A 22,194-nucleotide genomic window follows, 5' to 3' on the forward strand; every position below is an offset into this window, starting at 1 on the left:
TTGGATAACATAATGGCGGTGACCTAGAATTCAGGAATCTTTGCTTCCTAAATGTTTCCATTCAGCACCACCATCAGATCATGATATTAATGTCTTTATTGACAACTCAGGACATCTCAAGTCCAGGAACTAATAGACATCCTTTGTGAAGGAACCGATGTATACTTACTTAGTCTTTCCTGACTAGTGGGAAAGAAACTATTAAGTAACGTTCATTAGTTTATTCAAATGTGTTCGAAGAATAGTCTCCCATATAATGTGACTGTACACAGTTATTAAGGATGGCATGTTTTACATGGACTAAAGTTAACCTCTGTCTTTCAATTTTTCTCATAGGGATTATTCTCATCCCGAATTAGGTTTATGTTAGACCCAGGATTTTTCAACCAAAATGATGCAAAAAAACTTGATTGACAGGAGTCTGGATGTGGTGGTTCTAGGCTGGGCACAGTCTTGCTTTGCTGTTGGATCACGTCTGGAGATGTGTAGTCGCAACTTGAGGGAGAGACCATCTGCTCCTCAAATTTAGTGGGTGGAAAGTGCTATTGCATGTCTGTAGTCCATAGCACTGTCCCTCATTTTGAAAAAAGACTGTCCAGCACAAAATGCCGCTAATGCAAAGCAGTTGGTGAACTAAGGCCCATATGTGGAATCTAGACAATGTGATCAGCATTGGATGGACGCATTGAGAGGAGCCTACCTTTCTCTAAACTAAATGTATCATTTTATTTTCAAAGTTCAGACATCATCCATTTTGAATGTTTTCCTGAGATTTCCAACTCTCTGTTTCAATATAGAACTCCTACCTTGTTATTTGATGAATATAGGACATTGGTTAAATTTTGAATGGCTTCATCAATTGCCCATAGTTCTCAGCACCTTTAATACTTCTAAACCGAACATTTCACAGGGACCAATTGTTCTGTGCTCTGGCTTCTAACAGACTCAGGCATACTTACCAAAGCTTGAAAATCAGTAAGAGCTTCTGTCCCACTACCATTGATTTTGGCCATAAGTATATAATATAATATATCTAAATTTAAATTAACAATCATATATATATATATATATATATATATATGATAAATTAACTAATCCCAGTATTACTTGAAGGACAAAGGAGAGAAGCCTTCTGGTGGCATAAGGAGAGTGCTGGGAGCCAGTCAGGACTTTTAATCCCAGCTTTACCACTTGTAGTATGACCTTGGTAAAAAAATCAATTAAACCAATATTTATCTCTTATTGAAGATGTGGATAATACTTAAATCTCCTGTGAGCAGGGAGATAAATGCCAGTGAACTAATTAATTTACAAATTGTGGGATAGATTGTGAATATGAAGCACTAATTCCCCTCATCTGTAATGGCTTCACATAAATTTGAGACATTGTGGATCGAGGGTTCCAGAGTGAGAAATCCAAATTTAACTCCGGAGAAAACTGTGGGACCAAACTGGAAGCTCAAGTCCTCAGACCGCCAAGTAGATTCTCTTCAGTGTGATGTAAATGTCATTTACCTTTGTACTATCAAAACATAAAACAAAACAAAACAAAACAAAAAACAGCAAGCTTTCTGCACATGTGTAAATTTCCCGTAGTTGTAGTTCACAGATACACTGGCAGTCATTAACTAGAATCCTTTGGAATTCATGTTGATTACGAAGTTGAAAAATAGCTCCCATGGTTTATTAATTTATAATGCTCAGGCTTACGTATTGTTTATTCTTTATATGTGACCTCCATATCATTATTTCATAAATGTTAATATACAGTTAGATAAATGATGAATAGATAAGATGGATGGATGGATAGATAGATAGATAGGATAGATAGATAGATAGATAGATAGATAGATAGATAGATAGATACATGATAGATAGATAGATGATAGATAGATACATGATAGATAGATAGATAGATAGATAGATAGGTAGATAGATAGATAGATAGATAGATAGATATGGATAGATAGATAGATAGATAGATAGATAGATAGATAGATAGATAGATAGATAGAGTACCAATATAAGACAGAGTAGGAATTCGGGAAATTCTAAGTTTAGGTGTATTTTCTATCACCCCGCCCCCTTACAGGAGCGCCATCTCATGAGCTCCCCCGTGTGCAGAGTCTCCTTTCTTCAGGATTGTCACACCACTGGGATTCTGACCTTCGGCCATGCAAATCTCCACACGTATTTCAAGATATTTTTACTATGTGCCCAGGGGTGGCATCTTACCTCCCCTATCCCATCCTCTCAATGCCAGCAGTAGACCTCAGGCTCCAGCCTCCTAAATTATCAGAGGAATCATCTCGGAGTTTGAAAAGAACCAGGCAGAAGAGTGATCTGCACTCAAAATGGAGAATCATGGTTCAGAGAAAGTACGGGCACTGCCAGATTCTTTACAGTGTCACCACACATGCCAGTTTTCTAAGTTCATACACACACACACACACACACACACACACACACACACACAAAGAGAAAAGGCTACCTTGTGTTTTAATTGCTGCTAACACCTTTTGTTCTCTCTGGAGATTGCATGCTATGGTCTAGAAATGTAAGCACCAAACACACCGACATGTACTTCATAAGAGAAATGTTTGACTGGAGGCCTTTGAGGATCCCGCAAACTTTCTTTCTCTTTTGTTTTGTTCTATTCTTTGGTTCCTAGACCTTCATAATGCCCACCAGCATAGGCTGAATAAAATATTTTCACTTGATATAATTTTAATGACCTGATTCATATCTATTGCTTTCATACATATTCATACGAAGACCACATAACCCCCAGAAAAATGGAACTTACGCTGTGAATTGATTAGCGTATTAAGCAATCATATCAGATGCATACAAAGTAATATGCACTCCATTATCTGAAATGACTTTTTAGGCTCAAGCTTTATTTATTTAACAACCTGTATCATCCATAACAATTTAAAAACTATTAAAGGTAACTTGCTAGTTAGGGTTCACATAGTGAAAACACCTGTGCAAGAAGGGGAAGCTTACAACATAAAAGTAGTTTATTAGGCTCCCTCTTTCCCATGAAAAGTCTTAGAATTTAAATCCTGCTTTCAGGACAATGCAGAAAGGGAAGCCTTAAATCATCTGACTTGTAACTACTTAGGGAGCCGAAGATCATCTGAAACATGTGACTGCTTTCTAATACACAGTCTCTCTCACAAAATTTAATCAACACCTCTGAAGAGCAAACATGCACTGCTCTATACATGAATTCTTGAAAATCAGAGGAGTGTGTGTGTGTGTGTATGTGTACACATGTATGTGTCTGTACACATGTGTGCATGTGTTAATGTGTGGGGTGGGCATGCATGTACATGTGGATGTGCATATATGTGGATGTACCCATGTGTGTGTATGTGGGTGGGGATGGGTATGTGCACATATGTATGTGTACATGTATGTATGTGTACATGCACACATATATGTGCACATGCATGTATGTATGTGGGTGGGGTGGGTATGTGCATAAATGTATGTGTACATGAATGCATGTGTGTGTGCACATGCATACGGGCATGTGCATATATGTATATATACATACATGCATGTGTGTATATGCATGTATGTGAGTGGGGTGGGCGTGTGCATGTATGTATGTGTGTAGACAAATGTGTGTATGCACATGCATTGTATATGTATAAATGCATGTATGTATGTATGCGTGAGCAGAATGTAAGTTTACCCCTCAAGCAAAAGCTTCAAGGAAGTGAACAGTTTTCACCGTGTGATTTCAAGTTGCAGGTAGTGGAAATCCCTGAGCCTCACTCTGTTCTTTAAAGGGGAGATGGAGACAGGACACGTTTAATGCCAAGTCTAACCATCCCAGCAATCTTTTCAAGATAGGGCTACTTTAAAGCTCTTTAAAGTATGAGATTCCTGCCGCCACCCTCACCACAAAAGAGATCAGAATTCACTTAGCATTCTATCTGCCACCTCCTTTGGATTGTTCTTTTTACCTTTGAAATGTCCGAGTCACTCTGGGATAGCTCCTTATAAGCTGCCACCATGAGATGACATTTAGAGTGAGTGAAGGAGATCGAGATAACACTCTGTAAACAAACAGAGCCAGTCGTGCCTAGAACACTGCTATGGGATGCCGTGCTCTGTCTCGCTCTTCTGTGCGTGAGGCAACCCACAAATCATAAATTCTGTTTCACAGAACCACAATATTTACTACCAGAGGAAAATAGATTATTAATTACAGCCAAAGGCTGCTCTGATTAAATATACAATTAATTAGCTATGCTAAGCCCATCCATCCCAGAGCTCCTAATACTTTCAGCTGGATGATTCTTCTAGTACTTTTAATTAAAATTGTTCTAAAAAGCCACAAGTTAGCTGCATGTGCACTTAAACTGAAGTTCTCTCGGCAGTGTTTCGCTGCTTTCCGTATGCCACATAATTAATCTTTAGTGATTAAATGTACATAAAAATCATCAGAGATGCAAAGCAATTTGCGCAGACACAGAACAACGGAGAGCTTCTGCCCGGCCTGTTGCGGGATCGCTTCATCTGCTGAAAATTATTTCAAAAGCATAAAGACGTCAATTGTTTGAAGGAAGGAAGTCTGCACAATTTACCCTTTTTCACATCCTTCCAAATCCAGCCAAATAAAATAAACGGTATTGGTACTGAGACATTGTGTGGCAACTTAGGAACATGACGACTCCATTTGCTGATACATCTATTGTTTTGCCCTGTGTTGTTTGCTTTCTATGGCATCCAGAGAGCCTATTAAGGCACTCTCTTCATGGAAGACAAAGTGTGGGTGACAACCCCATAAGGATGCCCCTTCTAGTGTGCACTATGTAGACACAGAGTGGCATGGAGAGGAAGCCTGTGTTTCCAAAGTGCTGTTCCCAGTACTATTTGCTACCTAATTGCTCTCGGACAACCCCGAGAGGTGCAGAGCCTTGGGCGGGTGCACATCTGCGTACAGCCCAGCTGCCGTCTCATTGCCAGTCTTCCTGTTCCCATGCCTCACTGTGTCTACTACAGAGAAAGCCTGACCACCCAGGCCATATTTTCCTGTGCACTTTGTCCCATCTCCGAGGCTGTCCCGGCTAACAAGGTCATGCCACATGTTCTAAGATGGGTCTTGAACAGAGCACCTTGAGGTAGAAGATATTTTAATGTCTCATAGCAAATAGCCTAAGAGGCTATTTTAAATACATTTTATTTTTGACTTCCACAGCATCCTATCCTTTTAAAAGATGCATTCCTTTTATGTGCTTAGATGTGTGTGTGTGTGTGTGTGTGTGTGTGTGTGTGTGTGTGTGTGTGTGTGTATGTATCCAGTACTCACAAAGTCCAGAAGGAGAGGACATATTTCCTGAACTAAGCAGACAGGGAGTTGAGAGCTGCCCGGTTTGTGTGCTGGGATTAGTGCTCAGGTCCTGTGCAAGAGAAGCAAGCCCTCTCTAGCTCTTCCTCCTTTAGTAATACAAACTGTTTCTTTTGCACACCTAGGAGTTTGAAGAAGTTGGAAGGTGGATACTGAGAAGGTCTGAGCTGTGTCTGTCAATGGCTTTGGCACTCTCCATGGATCTGGCCTTTCTATAGTGGGCTCACATCACCTCGCCACCAAGTAGCAGAATGTATTCATGTGGTGGAGTTGACTGTTGGAGATGATGTAAACTTCCTGCCTCTCCTAGGATCATGGCAATTTGTTCAGATTTTGGCCCATCCTTTCAAATTAGTGTGAAATCCCCTTCCTCCTGTAGACTCTGGGCTGGAGATGCCCCAGGAGAATAGACCATGTTAGCCCTTTCTAGTGTTATATCTCTTGGCCTAAAGCTCTTACATATGTCATATGGTAGTTTATATCCTATATGATATATATATATATATATATATATATATATATATATATAATTTGGAAGAGGTCTTGGGAAGTATAAATTTATGTGAAGAGAGTGGAGGCGGGGGAGAGATAGATAGATAGATAGATAGATAGATAGATAGATAGATAGATAAGATAAATAGATACATACATACATATATACATAGATAATAGATAAATAGATACATAGATTTATAGTGAGACAATTTTATACTTAGCCAGGTGGATAATCTTTAAAAGAGCATAGTTTCAGGCTACTAGAAGTAGGTATTTTCCAGACATATGTATTTTCTAAAATAATCACTAAAAGCTGGAAGTCTACAAAAGATACACTTTTACATAGAGTTCATGTATGGTTTTAGGCTCAGTTGTTAACTTCTACTGCTCACGATCCTGCTCAATGTACACTTAATTGGTCAGAGTGCAAATCACAGGAAGGTTGCCTGGAACAGCTGCTGATGTGGTAAGACCCTTAAGAGCAAGATGAATGGGAGCATCCGGGTACCATTTCTCAGCCCTTTCAATGTCCCCTCCCACTTAGACTTGGCCCTGTGGCCCAGCATCAGCCCAGGCACACATCATGTTTCCACATTTCCTTCCTAGTGATTTCTCTGCTTCCATTCAGCTACTTCTCACCACAGCCTTCGGGGTTACTTCCCCAAACCAAAAGGAGACCATGGGGCTTTCAGAGGAAATGTGTTGAAATCGAATCCCTCAGCATAAGCCATAGAAGACAATGGGGTCCTTGTAAGTCTCCTCTCCTGACTTCACCATATCAGAGCCATCCACACAGTCACAGAGGATCTCATGAAATCCTCTGTGCTTTTGCACCCACATTCCTTTCCTTTACCATTGCCGTCTTTAAATCTCTTTACTGTCCAGGACCCACATCCCCATCCTAGGAATGGAGTGACCCCACAGCATAGCCATTGATCTCCTCATCTCTTTGTTGCCCCAAGGAACTGTCAATACTGACATTAAAGTCTTTTATTCCAAGCTATACATCCAAAAACCCATGAATTTCTTGACATGTAATGCTTGAGATCCAAAGGTAAGCCATAAACTAGGCATGATCTTAGACTATATCTATGTAGATAACGTGCTTTGTCTTTATTTCCCACCACTATCCTCCCCTCTATCCCCACAACCCTCTCTTCTTCACAGCAAGTCTACTTCCAACTTTCAAGTCCTTTTCCACTTTGATGGGTCAGTGCCTTTAATTAGGGGGCCTACATGAACATGGAAAATATCTTGAGTAAGGATAGCTTTCGAGTGACTTTTGAGGAATATAACTCACTTTCCCTCAGTAACTGCTAACCATCTATAGTTCCTCAGAGAGCAGGAAAACCTCTTGAACTCCTCTCTCATCATGGTAGCATATTTATGGCCACAGTCTTATGCAGGTCTCGTCTAGGTAGTCACCGTCACTGTAAATTGTGAACACAGTGATGTGGATTTTGGTGTGGTGGTTGCTTCTGCTGTTGTCTGTCTGTTGGTTGGTTTTTGTTTGTTTTACACAAACATTTGTGTTCTCATTACAAAGATCAGAGCAAGACTTTTCCCCAAGGGCCATGAGCATGTTTCCTTTTCTTTGGCACAATGAAGAAAATGAATGGCTCTGTTGAAACATTTGATTTTCAGCAGCCTTTTTATGGGTTGTTTACCTGCAATGATGTTTTGTTCTCCATGAAAACTCTGAGTTGATTTTACTACCATTTCCTTCTTGCTTGTGCCTTCTGCCTTTTCACTCTCAGACCTGTTCTATACCATGCTGTGTCTCCAGCAGGATTTCTATTAAGTTAGAGATAGTTGGATATGCCAAAGACCCAAGAGATAGGTTATTAATAACCACCTGTATGAAATGCACATTATCTTAGAAAGTGAAAGGTCAGGGCAGAGTGGTTTTCATCGGTGAACTCCTCTCTGTGGGCTTCCAGCCATTACTCACTGCTTACAGAGCCACTTGAGATATAAAATGTCTTTTTGTAGGAACAAGAGAACTCCTACAATTAGCCAGGAGGCAGCCATCCATCTTTTTAAACAGCTTAGCTTGGAGAAGAATTAGATGCTCAATGATATTCACCAAATGAATTGTTATGACAGTGATAAAGTTATTGATGCCAATTTGGGATTTTTGCCTATAGGGATGTGGGTGTGCGCATGCGTGTGAACGTCCTCACGCACATCAGAGGGAAAGCAGCAGTTACAGGAGTGAGGATGTGTTCCTCTAAATGTATATAAAAAAAATGGGGCCGTAGACGACTCAGCAGTTAAGAGCACTCGTTACTCTTCCAGAAGACCTGAGGTGGATTCTCAGCTTCCATTTGGTAGCTTTATAAGCTCTTGTACCTCTGGCTTCAGGGTACTTCATACACTTCTCTGGCCTCAGTGAAGTGTATGAAACACAACACACACAGTGCATGTTTTCTCTCTTCCTCCTCTCCACTCCCCTTCCTCCCCCTTCCCTCCTCCCTCCCCCCCTCTTCCATGTGCACACACACGCACGCGCACACACACACACACACACACACACACACACACACACACACCAACTCTTTTAAATCTTATTAAAATGATATGTGAAAACAGAAACAAACTTGGCAGGGGCACTTCACCAGCCAATTCCTTGTAATTACGTGGGACATCGAATTGATTACAGCATAAATCCATTTTTAATTAACAACAAAACAGTCATTTTGGAACATTTCAATCTCACATAATTTTGACTCATCCAAAAGTTCCAGGGTGGCAGTTAATTGGGAGACTCTTGATTGGTCAGTGTGCAACAGACAGGGGCTGTTCTTTGCTCAGCTGAATGACCTATGCTCTAGTGAATAGCCCCAGAGCCACGCACATACAGCATTACTAGTGGGACTTAGCACATTGTTTCTAAATGGGAAATCTACATAATACCCTGGCTTTCCAAGGCACAGGACACACTAGGAAGTAGGAGACAGAAAAACTGGACAAGCCATTGGTTGGGAACGACTGCTGCAAAGTACCACACTCATGAACTCACAGAAGCTATGGCTATCTACACCAAAGCAGTACAAAGCCAAGCCAGTCAGCACCAGGACAGCCAGTGAAGTGGATTGTGAGGTCCCACCCCAAGCTGAGGAGCGATGGCAGTTGTTAGATGCTAAGGGGAAGGGAGTCAAGTTTTCCTCAACAGTCTTGTTCTGTTTTGCTTTTCAAGACAGAATTTCTTTGTGCATCCCTGGCTGTCCTAGCTGTAGACCAGGCTGGCCTCTTGAGCACTGGGATGAAAAGGCATGTACCACCACAACCAGCAGCAGCAGTCGTATGCATCATTGGTTTCCCATGCTCTAGTGTATGGCCCCATGCACATAAGGGCATCACTAATTGAACTCAGTAATATTGTTCTAAAAAAGAAAAAAGGGCACAAAGTTGGGAGGAAGTTAGAGGAGAAAGTGTGGGGTGAACAGGATCTACATATATTGCATATATGTATGAAGTTTTTAAAAAGTTCCAAGAAGCACACAAAGAATTCTGAAATATCACTCACTTATATTCCCAAATTTTTGACATTACTTAACATTGGCCTTAGCTTCCCCGTCAGGTCATAAAGGTGGACTCCCTGTAGCAAACAAATGTGACTTGCCTTTCATTGGGAGGGGCTGAGAAGGAGGCAAGCTGAGTCCTGAGGCGTTTCTGCTAAGAATACATAATCTGAGTCAAAGAGAAGGAAACACCAGACAAAACTAAACTTGGGGGGTGGGGTTAGCTTCCCCTCACATTATGACTTTAGCAGTTGTATTTTAGCTGCAAGTAATTTTAACGGTGGGTTTACATCACACAAATACACGGTTCAGCTCTTTTGTCTTTCTTTGTTGTTACTGCTTAAATCGGGACTTTTTCAAAGTTGTTTTTTTTTTTTTTTTTAGACAAAGTATCATTGTATAAAACAGGTCAGATTCAAACAATCCTTTTGCAGCAGATTCTGGAGTGCTGACACTGCAAGTTGGGCCACGATGGCCAATCTATCAGGACTACTTCCATTGCTCAGGGTTTTGTATGAACCACAAGACACAGATAATAATTAGAGTAAGATTTAATGATAGGGAAAAAAATGAAGAGATGTTGGCGAATAACCTATGGAAGAGCAATAGCAATCTTTACCTGCTTAATTTAATGTTTAATTGGTAAAGGATACTTCCGCATATTTATAGGTTACTATGAGGTGCTTTAGTATACACTGCACTGTGGACCAAAGAAAGTGATTCAAGCTAATTAGCACATCAGTTGTGGGATGCACTTGGTTCTGTGTAGTGAGTTCTTTCAGTATCTTCTTAGGAGGACCTGGACATGTGCAATTCATTTCGATCCAGTGTGCCCCATATTGTATTTTGGACAGACTTGGAGAAGGTGACAGATCTGCTCAGACCTGTTGACCTGGAAGATGAGCCAGGGGTGTGAGCAATATGTAGCAAATGCTGGAAGGCGGAAAGCCACACACGTAGAAGAATGTCTCCTTATTACTGGTGAGCAAGTCATATACAGGAAGTGGGAAGCTCCCAATGGAGGCCATGTATAATACTCAGAATATGTTAAGTCCCAAATGTGGCTGCATGAAGCTGTGACAATGGAATAGGAAAAGAACAGAAAGAAGGATTCGAAGATATAACAAAGAAAGGATAGAGGAAACGCAGTCTGAAAGGTGAGGTCCCAACAGGTTTTATAACCACACTTAATAGATCGAGTCATAAACAATCTTAAATCTGAAAGTGAAAGAAAGAGCGGGCATTGCTTATGTCTAAGAAATTCTGTCAGAGTGAACTGTGGGTAGATCAAGGGCAGCAGGCTGGACCACTCTTGTGATATTATGACCCCAGGTACCAACCACAATAACTCCCTAGGATTGTCTGCTTGGGGAGTTTGAAGACTGGGTCTTACTAAGTAGCTTAGGCTGACCTAGAGCCTACCACAATCCTGAATCCTGAGTCATAATTTTGTGAAAGTCTTACTGAATTGCAGGGGATCTCAGTAGGACTATGTATATAGTTTATTTTAACTCACTCGGTTCTGTAGGGTTATCAATATATAATATGCCTGTCTTAGTGCTCTATTGCTGTGGAGAGACACCGTGGCCACAGCAACTCTTACAAAGGAAAGCATTTAACTGGGCCTGACTTACAGTTAAGAGGTTGAGTCCATTATTGTCATGGTGGGAAGCATAGTGACACACAGGCAGACCTGGAGCTGGAAAAGGAGCTAAGAGTTTTATGACAGGAGGAAGACGAGAGAGCCCTGGGCCTGTTTAGGCTTCTGAAATGACAAAGCCCCAGTCCCAGTGACACACTTTCTCCAGCAAGACCACACCTACCCCACCAAGGCCACACCCCCTAATCCTTGTCCAGTAGTGCAACTCTCTAATGACCAAGCATTCAAATATATGAGCCAATGGGAGCCATTCCTATCAAACCATCATAGTGTTATACAAGGCATGTACAAGGGAGGACGCCAAAATGTCACAAGTTATAATTTAAGCAATGGTATTTATAAGGATGGCATACAAGCCCAGAACAGGTAGCACACACTCAGTCATACAAGAGGCCAACAACTATTGGTTTGGTAAGGGGTCTGCACCCAACAGACTGTTGCTTTTTTCTGCACAGAAATGTGGCAGGCTGGTGGACAGAGCTGGAGGTCCCCATGTTAGGAGTCCCCATTGTCTGTGACAATCATGTGCCTGAAACCTGCGAGTTTCAGAGCTCCCAGGAATCTGTGTCATGTGCACACACAAGAAAATGAAGCCACCTCTCTCTTAGCGTCCAGACAAGACAGAAAAAGTTTCAGGCTACTTCTGGGTAAGCCTTTGCTCATTTTGTCACATAGATAGTTACTACATCATCCTCCAAAAGTTGGACCACCGGACTGTCTCCTCAAGAAGGACACAGAAGAGCACAACAGATCTTTCAGTCAATGCAGTCCATTGACTTAGTAGTTAAATGAATATTGAATATGCACCTACCCAGCACAGATTGTTTTATTCACTGATAACAATTTTAAAAAAATCAAAGTCAGTCAATGTCTTGGTTAGGGTTTCCATTTCTATGATGAGACAACTTGACCAAGGCAATTCTTATAAAAGATAACAATTGGGGCTGGCTTACAGGTTCAGAGGTTCAGTCCAGTTTCATCACAGTGGTAAGCATGGCAGTGTCCAGGCAGATGTTGTGTTAGAGATGGAACTGAGAGTTCTACATCTTGTTCTGAAGACAAACAGGAGAAGACCAGCTTCCGGGCAGCTAGGAGGAGGATCTCATTGCCCAACCCCAGAGTGACAACCTTCCTCCAACAAGGCCATACCTCCTAATAGTGCCACTCCCTGGGCCAAGCAAAACATCTTGCTATGTATGTATCCATGGCCAGCTTCAAACTCACAATCCTGCCTGAGTCTCCAGAGTGCTGGGTGCAGTTATAGGCAAGCATATCCAGCCTTCTTGGATAAGTTTGTACGTTCTGACGTCTGAGTTACTTTCACTAGGCTTTTTACTACATAACATATATATCACTTCATGGAATTAACATACCTAAGTTTGGAGCAAAAAGTAGATGCTCAAATTCTTTCAAGCCAATTTGAAAAATTATGTCAGAAGTGTCTTAATGAATATAGATTTAGAGTTATTTTGAGTTATTTCATGCCGGACATTTTAATAGGAATTTAAGTATCACCGCCTATGTCTGAGACATGCTGTATGACTGGTATCATCTGTCTAGCTAGCAAGTAGAGAATTTAACATCAATAGAAGTAAGTACTTCACTTTTTAGCCGTAGAAAAATAATGAACTCCAGCTGTGAGTGATTGTAAAAGGTCCCATAGGTTAACCAGGCAAAGCATCATGATCAAGCAGAATTATAACACTCTGGCCTTTTATATTTCAACCTGGAATTGGGTCAGAGCTGTACATAATCTTTGGGAACTATTCTTCTTTTCCTAAGTATTCTGGGTGTTGTTGTTGTCATTGTTGTTTTGTTTGTTTGCTTATTTGTCTTCTTTTTGATACAGGGCTTCTCTATGCTGCCTTGGCTCTCCTGAAATTTGTTTTGTAGTTCAGGGTGGACTCAAATGTACAGAATCCACTGAGTCTCTGTCTTCCAAGGGCTGGCATCAAATAGTGCACTACCATGCCCAACTTTTTAAGTATTCTTACATTTGTTCTCTCTCGGAAGAGGTAGATGCTAAGGAACCTTTATTGAACTTCAGAGGCATGCAGGAGTTGAAACTCTTATCAACCCTAGATAGTAATTCTCAAACTGTTGCCTCATCAGAGTAACTCCTTTGGACTCCAAAGTAGGGAGCCTGTTGTTTTCCTGATCTTTAGGAGAATCGTGTATATAATTGGATGTGGAAGAACAATCAGAAAGGGGCAGCTTGTATCCAAGTGGAGGCCGCTGGACCCTGGGAAGTGTCTTGACTGACCAGTTTTTGCAATGTATCCCTAAGGGTAGATGATCCCATTAAACAGAAACTTTGTCAAGCATTATCCTAACGCAGTTTGCATATGAAAGGCTTCCTGCTTTACTTAAATTCACAGGTTGTTGAAGATTAATTAGCCCATCTGCCACAACAAAAGGATTCACACATCGTTTGCACTGACTGCTGAAAAGTGAATTTTTTTTTATCCTCTCAAGATTGTGCTACCAATATAATGAAAAAAAAAAAAAACAATTACTGTTAAAAACACAACTTTTTTTTCAGACATCTAAAAATGTCTATATGTTAATTACAAGCCATCACTCAGATATGTAATCTTGGGACCCTTTCTTGGTGTAGAACGGACTGAAGAAGAATTTCATGCAATTAGACATCAGCATCCCGTTGCTCGACACTGGGTAATCAGAATATACACTTGATTCGGTTAAGACGTCTCAATTGCTCCCAGGCCCTAAGTTACTCTGTGTGAGCAGAGCCCCTTGCTGGTGTCTACTCTGCCTGAGGACAGTCCTCTGTCACCATCTACTCTGCATGAGCATAGCCTATCTACAGCTGTCTTGTCTAAAGTTAGCCCCATTCGGCTCTTCAGTGTGCATGAAGATAGCCCCATGCCACTGTTTGTCCTGGACCTTCTATGCTCTCCTCTTTCCCTCCTCTTCCTTGCTTGGATTATCTGGTACCCTACTTTTGCATCATGTGTCTGCTTTCCTACTTCCCTTGAGTCGGACGCCTTACTATTCAGGTCACAGTATCCCCCTTCTGTAATAGCCAGCCCGTTATCCAGTGTCAGCTAAGCAGACATGTGCAGTTGTGCTGTAATTGAATTGTGATTGCTTTGTTGAAATAGAACCATAGTAGGCTTGAGATGTCCTTATCAAACTTCCCGTTATTGTAGAGAGAGGTGCAATTGTCCGGTTCGCTTTGTGGCACTTGACCTCTTACTCATTCGGTCTCAGAACTCCTTCAACAGAAGTCCTCTTTGCTGCAGGATGCCCTGACTCAAATCACAACTCTTTGTGAAATTCCCTTGCATGAGGACTTTGAGGTCTAACCTGTGACTTAGCATTTCGCTTAAATAACATATTTCCACTAGTTTTGCTTTCCAAGACTCTCTTCCTACTTTTGTCTTCCCCCAAATCAGCCTTCCTATTTTTGCAATGAAAAACATTTACAAGTTTACATGGAGGATACATTACACATAGATAGGTACCTTTCCTGGAAGCCTTCCCTACCTCCACTCTCAAATTTCAGAACAAATAAGCACTGTGCGTTGTCCATACGAAATCATATTTAAGACTGAACCATAGAAGGATCTAGAAGGAAAAGGAAAAGAAGACAGCACAATGCGGAATCAAAACCATCAGGACAGACTCTGAGAGACACCAAATACCCTGATGGTTTAAATACTTGGAAAAAATGTTTACAACTAACTATGTGTTGATTTGCTGCACTTTTTTTTTTTTTTTACAGAATTAATGTTAAATGTTTTTCAATGTTCTTCCTCCCAGCCATACCTGCAGATAACTGAGCAAGGCAGCTGCCAGAGAAGACCTAATTATTCTTTCTTCTGTTGTGAAAGCCGTAATTTATAAAAATGCTGACCTTTCGGAAGGCTAACAATATGCTGATGAACTTCAAGTGAAGTGAAAAGCTGGTGTTTAGTATTAGTAGTCCTCACGGTTTCTAGGAGATCACGTGGGGCATCGGAGCCTTTAAAGGTCAGAGGCTTCTTACTTTGAGAGATATTAAATGGCTTATGAAAATAGAGGTTACCCACGTGGTAACTGACAGAAAAGAGCATTGCCCAACAGGCAAGTAAGAGACTTGAGATTACATTGACTGTCCTTTTTAAAGATTATATTTGACTGTCCTTAGAACAAAGAATCAAATTTGCATATAAAAGCCTTGATTGTGAATGGATAGATATACAGGCCAGAGACTTAATAGCAAGTGATCTTAGCGTATAAAGGTTAATATTATTGGTATACACTGAATGTTGCCATGAGAACTTGGGGCCTTTTTTTTTTTTTTTTTGTACCTTAAACCACTCTTTAGTAGATTTTGCATTTCTGTAGTTTTTCTTATAAAGACTAAAACTCAAAATTAATCATAGCACATAGGTGACACAAGAAATGATTATGAAAGGAAACATTTTAATGTGATATCTATTTGTTTTTAGAGAGTTTTACACATGTATGAAGTGTATTTTAACCAATCCACTCCCTCTTGCCACCAACCAACTTTCCTGGAATCTCCATAATGTATCCTCTATACAACCTCATATCTTCTTCTGTTTGGGTTTTAACTCACTGAGACCGTATGCTGCCCATAGGCACACAAGTGAGGGGTCACCCTCTGTAGTGTTGGAAACCTACCAGTGACCACGTCGCCAAAGAAAACTGACTCACCCTCCCCAGCAGCCATGCACTGCCAACAGCTTCTCAGCTAGGGGTGGACTTCCTTGCACCTCCTCTATCTGTGTGGGAATTTTGGTTGGCTTGATCTTGCAAAGGTCTGCTGCTGGTACTAAGCCCAGCCACTTGAGTTTGTGAATACAATGGCCATGTCGCATCCAAGAGGAAAGCATTTAGCATTGTTCCTTCCCTCTTACATTCGTTATGTCCCTTCTTCTGGAATGTTTCACAAGCCTTGAAATGGGGGTGTGACTTATAGCCAAGCACCCAGGCATTTATTCTCAGCACTATACCAGGCATGTGTCTCTCATTAAGTAGTGCTCAGTATGAAAGGAAGCCTCTCTAACCAAGACTGGGAACAGCCCGGTTCTATGGGTCCAAATACAACTATTTACATGGCAGCTTGACAACCAATACTATTTAGCAGTACAATAATATGTTCCTTCTCAGGGCCTATGACCTCCCAATCCATTTATAGACTTGTCTCTTTGCAGATCAAGAGCTTAATGTGTTTTAAATTTGTTGAGTATTTTTTTTTCCTTTCACAAGTTTCAATTGTGCGGTTCCTAGTCTGCAACCTCACATAGCACATTCCATGATCTCTGGAAACTCGGTTTTTAAAGTCATTTTTTGCTTTGAAGGTCACTAAAACAAATATGAACACTGAACATAAAATTAGGTTAACGCATAAGCAAGACACCCAGCCATGTCAGGGAAAAACTAGATTAATGGTGTCATCTGTTTCCTGCTTGCTGACAGACACACTTTCTACACCAGTAGACTCAAATATGTGCCTGAGTCAAGCCTGGGCACACATTTCCTCTTTCCACAGATATTCCTCAAAAGGACAAGAGTGCCTGGATTTCACCCTGCCACTGTCAGGTAGAGATTGTTTTTGATGTAAGACTGTCCTAGAGGTAACATAGCAACAGAGTTCCAGGAGAGAGCAAACAGGTAGGAAGTTCTTTCAGAAGGAAATGGTACAGCAAGATCGACTTCACTAAACTGAAAGATAAAGGACGGAAGTGAATGGGGCAGTTCTTACCTCTGTCCAGACCCTTGAAGCTTCTCACTGATGTTCGCTCATCTCCATAATCTGAAACTCATAAATACGGACCGCACCAAGCCACATGGAGGACAGCAATGTTCATCACAGAGCTGGGACTGTACTCTGCCCTGCTAGTCTCTGTTTCGGATTCTTTATCCATCCTCAGAGAGATAGTGATGGCCCTAGCCCTGGGGCACAGTCAACCAGAACAAGCTCAAGGAATAAATGAATTACTGTCTACGTAAATGTCCTGTGTCCACCTATCCTATATGCCCAAGTTAAATACCCCAAGGTTTTGTCAGTGAAATTTTAGGGTCATTTTTTCACGTTTGGTTCACAGGGACAAGAATCAGAATGTGAATGTGCAGATTGGTAAATGCACGAATACTGCCAAGAACCACCACACCTTCATCAGAGTCTCCCTCGTGACCCAACAACCGAACTGCAATGTGTTTTGCTGGTGTGGAAACTTAATTGCTCATTTTTGAGGGCACATTAACTCTTTCAGGGTCCATTGAGAAAACAGATCATTAAGCTTTTCTCTGGATGCCATGGCCGTGTCATCTGGCATTGTATCATTGTACCCTTTGCACGTGTTCTGAGCACACACACACTTTCTTTGTCTACTCAGGGAGAGAGAATGTGCTCATTTGAATGTCAACAATTATTCCACAGCCAATGTGACTTCCTCTCCTGCTGGGGACTCCTTGCTTGTTAAGAGTTTGCCAACTCACGGCCATTGCCACTGCTTTATCAACAGGCTAGTGGCTTAGATGTCTAGAGATGACACCATTTCCAGGGCATTTGGGACAGTATTTTGCATCTTCATATCTGCAAGAACCAAGATTAATTAACTTCAGATAATTCTGCACTCTAGAGATATTTATTTAAAAAACTCCACTCACTGAGTATGTCATCAGGACATATTTGAGGGCAACAGTTTGACACTGTTAGAAAGCAGTTTGAAAGAGAGGCAAAAGTTTGGGTGCTATAAACACTGGGGGGCATTGCTGGCCCTTAGACAAAAGAATAACCTTTCCCCATTGTAAATGCAAATGGTTCTGTCACTGTTGGGGGACTACAGTGGAAAAGGGAAGACAGTTCACCCATGCTCTATGTCTGAAGCCACCTTAAAGACTTAGACCCTGAAATGAGTGAGGCTCTAGAAGGGTATGGAGTCCTCATTCAAGGGGATTTAGATTAATATTCATTTCAAGCATGATTGAGTCATCTGGAATTTTATCAAAACCCTCGTTCTGACTCAGCAAATCCAGGATAGATCCAGTGGCTCTGCATGTCACCAAACCTGGTGGTGATGTCGATGACACTGACTGATTTACTATGCGGAAATGCGATGGTTTTATATGATTCAAGCATTTAAAAACATGCTCTTGGATAAACATGAGTATTAAGAAATTGGACAATATCCTGAAAAATTAAACTTTGATTTTTAGTTAAGTACTAAAAATATCATAAAATGTTGATAACTTTTTCAGTGTTGTGTGCATACATATGCAATATTTCTACCTACCTGAAGATTTGGGGCAACGTTTTGTAATTCAGTGTTAAATGATTAAAACTTTATTCATAATTCTGATGGCGTCTTGTTAATTAATTCCAGATGCTCCATAATGACATAAAAGTGTTGTCTACTAAATTGTTGCTTCCTTGTGTTGGCAGATAGTTCAACAAATGTTAATGACTTATGAAATATTCATAAAAACAATTTATATGAGCACTGGCCAGTCCGTCCCGGCACCTTTCTGTTCTTTACATGACATGGGCACTACCCTTGTGTCTTCGTAGGTCAATGGCAAGGATCTCTCGAAGGCCACCCATGAAGAGGCAGTGGAAGCTTTCCGAACCGCCAAGGAGCCCATAGTGGTACAGGTGTTAAGGCGGACTCCCCTCAGCCGACCACCATACGGCATGGCCCCGGAAGTACAGCTCATGAATGCCAGCACACAGACAGACATCACTTTTGAACACATCATGGCCCTGGCAAAGCTTCGACCACTCACCCCTCCGGTGCCAGACACCTGTCCGTTTCTGCTTTCAGACAGGTATGTATGTCTCTCTTCTTTCTCCCAAAGCCCTTTGTTTGTTGTTCACTATTGAAAGTAGGCATTAGAAAGAGTCAGACGCCCCAGAAGTTGGCAGTTTCAGGCACATGCTCCCAAGTCTGGAAATATTTCCACACCGCGTGTGCTCTCAATTAGTTCTCAGTTGTGTTTAGCTACCCTTCCTCTCTCTACCCTTCAATGCTCAGAATACTACTCAGGGAAATTACTTTTTTACCAAAACTGCCAAAATGCCTCATTGAGGCTCAGGGGACGGTGACTTGCTGGCACCATGTTCTCCAATGTGAGTCACCTCTCTCTCTCTCTTTTTGCTTTTCCTGTCTTTACAAAAGAATCTAGGAAATTGATTTAATTCAACTCCAATTCTCCAAAGAAACCAATTACCAGCTATAGTGAGATGCAAACAAAGGGTCCTGGCTTTCACAGAGTAAACACAGCACTCTAAAATAAGCAGCAATTAAAAGAGTTTTTCTCCCAATTTTACAAAATGTGAAGGTGGGGTATTTTATTTAAATAATGTCACCTGTCTGGTTTTGGACCCACACGGTTTGTTCTCTGCGTTAAGTAATTTTCCCACATTGTGTAGAGTGTGCTTCATAAAAGCCATGCTCCCCTTGCCTGCATTTTCACTGCTCTTTCTACTCTAGTTTCTAATTGTATGAGACCCATGTTACTGTGCCCGGTCTCAGACTCTCACCTCCATAGGCTGCTTCAGAGGGTCACAGGTACACAATGGACTCACCTGGGAGCCACAAGGAACACTAGAGGAGCCTCAGTTGGGCCTCTAGCCAATTAAATCAGAAATTTTAGAGTGGACTCAAGCAAGAACAATTTCTCAAACACTCCTCGAGGCAATTCTAATGTGCAAGCAAGATTCTGAAAGCGCCTCTTGAGACCTCTGCCTGCAAGAGGGCATACACTGGGTGTTTGTGTGCTGTGTGTTCAGCGCCCCCGCTACACAATGAGTGGCCCATCTATCAGGCACAGGAGTCAGTTTGAGAAAGGAAAGTATGAACAGATATAAAGCCAGTATCTCTGAGCATTTATATTCTGGAATGGAAATGAACAACTACTAGACAAATAGTAGTGAACAAATCAATGAGATTCATGAGTACATCCTGATGTTGAGTAGCCTTGCAGAAAATGCTTTCTTGAAGGAGCAGAAGTTAACTTCTATGAATATTCATAGGAGGAGATATGGAAACAAAGTTTGGAGCAGAAACTGAAGGAATGGCCATTCAGAGCCTACCCCACCTGGGATCCAGCCCATATATATACAGCCACCAAACCCAGTCACTATTGTTGATGCCAAGAAGTGATGCTGACAGGAGCCTGATATAGTTGTCTCCTGAGAGGCTCTGCCAGAGTCTGACAAATAGAGAGGCAGATGCTCGCAACCAACCATTGAACTGAGAACAGAGTCCCCATTAGACGAGTTAGAGAAAGGATTGAAGGAGCTGAAGGGACTTGCAACCCCATAAGAACAACAATGCCAACCAAACAGAGCTCCCAGGGACTAAACCACCATCCAAAGACTACACATGGACAGACCCATGGCTCCAGCTGCATATTTAGCAGAGGATGGCCTTGTTGGGCACCAAAGGGTAAAGAAGCCCTTGGTCCTGCCAAGGCTGGACCCCCCCCCCCCAGTGTAGGGGAATTCAGGGCATGGAGGCAGGAACAGGTAGATGGTTGGGTGGGGGAAAGGGGATAACATTTGAAATGTAAATAAAAAATATCTGATAAAAGAAAAAGGAAGCTAATTTCTATTATCTAATGTTTGGGTAATATCCCAGTGGTTTCACATTACTGCCTCACTGAGTCCTCCCAGCAGCCTTAGGACAGAGTGTCTTTACTCTAACCATCCCGGTGTTGCAGATGAGGAGACAGACACATGCAGAGGTCCTCACACAGCAGGTTCAGAGTCTGGCTTCTAAGGTTAGCATTCCTTATTTCATGGGTGGAGATGCTTTCCCCAAGTCCCACAGCCCTGAGCTTTGCTCTAGTATCTCTGTCCATACCAGGTGACCCCACCGTGTCCATATCTTCCTCTTAGTTATTTTCTTATACTGGAGTTGCCACTCTGTTGCTTTTCCCACTTAATAAGGCAAGAATTGGATTTTGTGCATGAGCGTATTTCTGGCACTTGGCACAGAGCCCGGCATTTGGTAGGCACTCGGGAAATGGTAGTGGCAATGTATGTAATGTAGTGGTAGTATGGCCATGTTGTTCCCTTCTTACTACCTGAAGGGCAAGGGGGAACACATCAATGCCCAGACAGAGAATCGCCCCCTCTTTGCATAAGAAGGGGAGTGTACTCACCCGGTAGATAATCAGCCAGGATGCTACATCGTTCTGCTTTTGCTATTTGGGTTCACATTGCTTAACTTTAGCAGAGCAGCAGCTGTAGCAGTAATAAAAAGATGTCGGCAAGAACTTACTTCTTATCTCGTAAGAGGACATCGGCACAGGCCTCAGCTTTTAGGAGAGAAGAACTATCCATACTAACTGAACTTACTAAATGTCCACAACGCCAGAGGGCTGTCACCAGGAATGTTTTATTTTATGATCAATGTGTATGCCCTTTATCAAACGGTAGAGTTTGGTTATGAAAGACAATGGTGGGATAGAATCTTGGGAAACAGCCAGGGATCTGTGGGTATTTTATAGTCTGAAAAATATGTGCTTCTGAAAATGCGATTAACAGCCAGTTTGGATTGCTAGTCTTGCACCACAGTGCACCCCTCTGAGTAGGTTACAACACTAAATAAAACACACAGGTGTTGGCACACTTGATGCAATGGAAGCAGGCCAGAGAGTGTCTGGGAAGCATCCTGGACTACAGGAAAATCCTCACTGGCCTCATCACCAAAATGGAACTAGAAACCAGAGTCTTCCCTTTATCCCTTAGAGCACTGAGGGGCTTCACCCACGGAGAGAGAGAAAAGCAAGTTCTTCTATTGAACTCAGGATCCCTTAACTAACAGACTTACTCCAAAGCAGAAAGGAGTAGGGTGGAATTCTAAAGTCTGCTGTAACCGTGAGAGCGGTCCCTGGGATCCACTGTTACCTGTTGCTGTATTCCTCCACAGCTGTCATTCCCTGCATCCGATGGAGCGTGGATTTTATGAAGACCACGAGTACGTTTCCAGCTTGCCCGCTGATGCAGACAGAGCAGAAGACTTTGAATACGAGGCAAGACCATTTCCTTTCACGGTTCTGCATGAAGTTATGGTTGAGGGGTTTTGCAAAGCAAAGAAATTTATTCACTCTCCAAAATAGCACATCTATTATACGCCTATGGTCAGATCTTTTGAGTAGTTTGG

The 22,194-nt window shown here is 41.8% G+C and overlaps 1 protein-coding gene across 1 annotated transcript in view; it reads left to right on the forward strand.

Moving 5' to 3' along the window:
* Pdzrn4 (PDZ domain containing ring finger 4) overlaps positions 1-22,194 on the forward strand; it is a 345,252-nt gene that overhangs the window by 253,698 nt on the left and 69,360 nt on the right. The window contains 2 exon segments of the mRNA XM_032885327.1: positions 18,594-18,850; positions 21,961-22,063. Of these exon segments, the coding sequence (XP_032741218.1) occupies positions 18,594-18,850; positions 21,961-22,063 (360 nt within the window).

This window comes from Rattus rattus, chromosome 1 (genome assembly GCF_011064425.1).
Source record: "Rattus rattus isolate New Zealand chromosome 1, Rrattus_CSIRO_v1, whole genome shotgun sequence".
Lineage (NCBI taxonomy): Eukaryota > Metazoa > Chordata > Mammalia > Rodentia > Muridae > Rattus > Rattus rattus.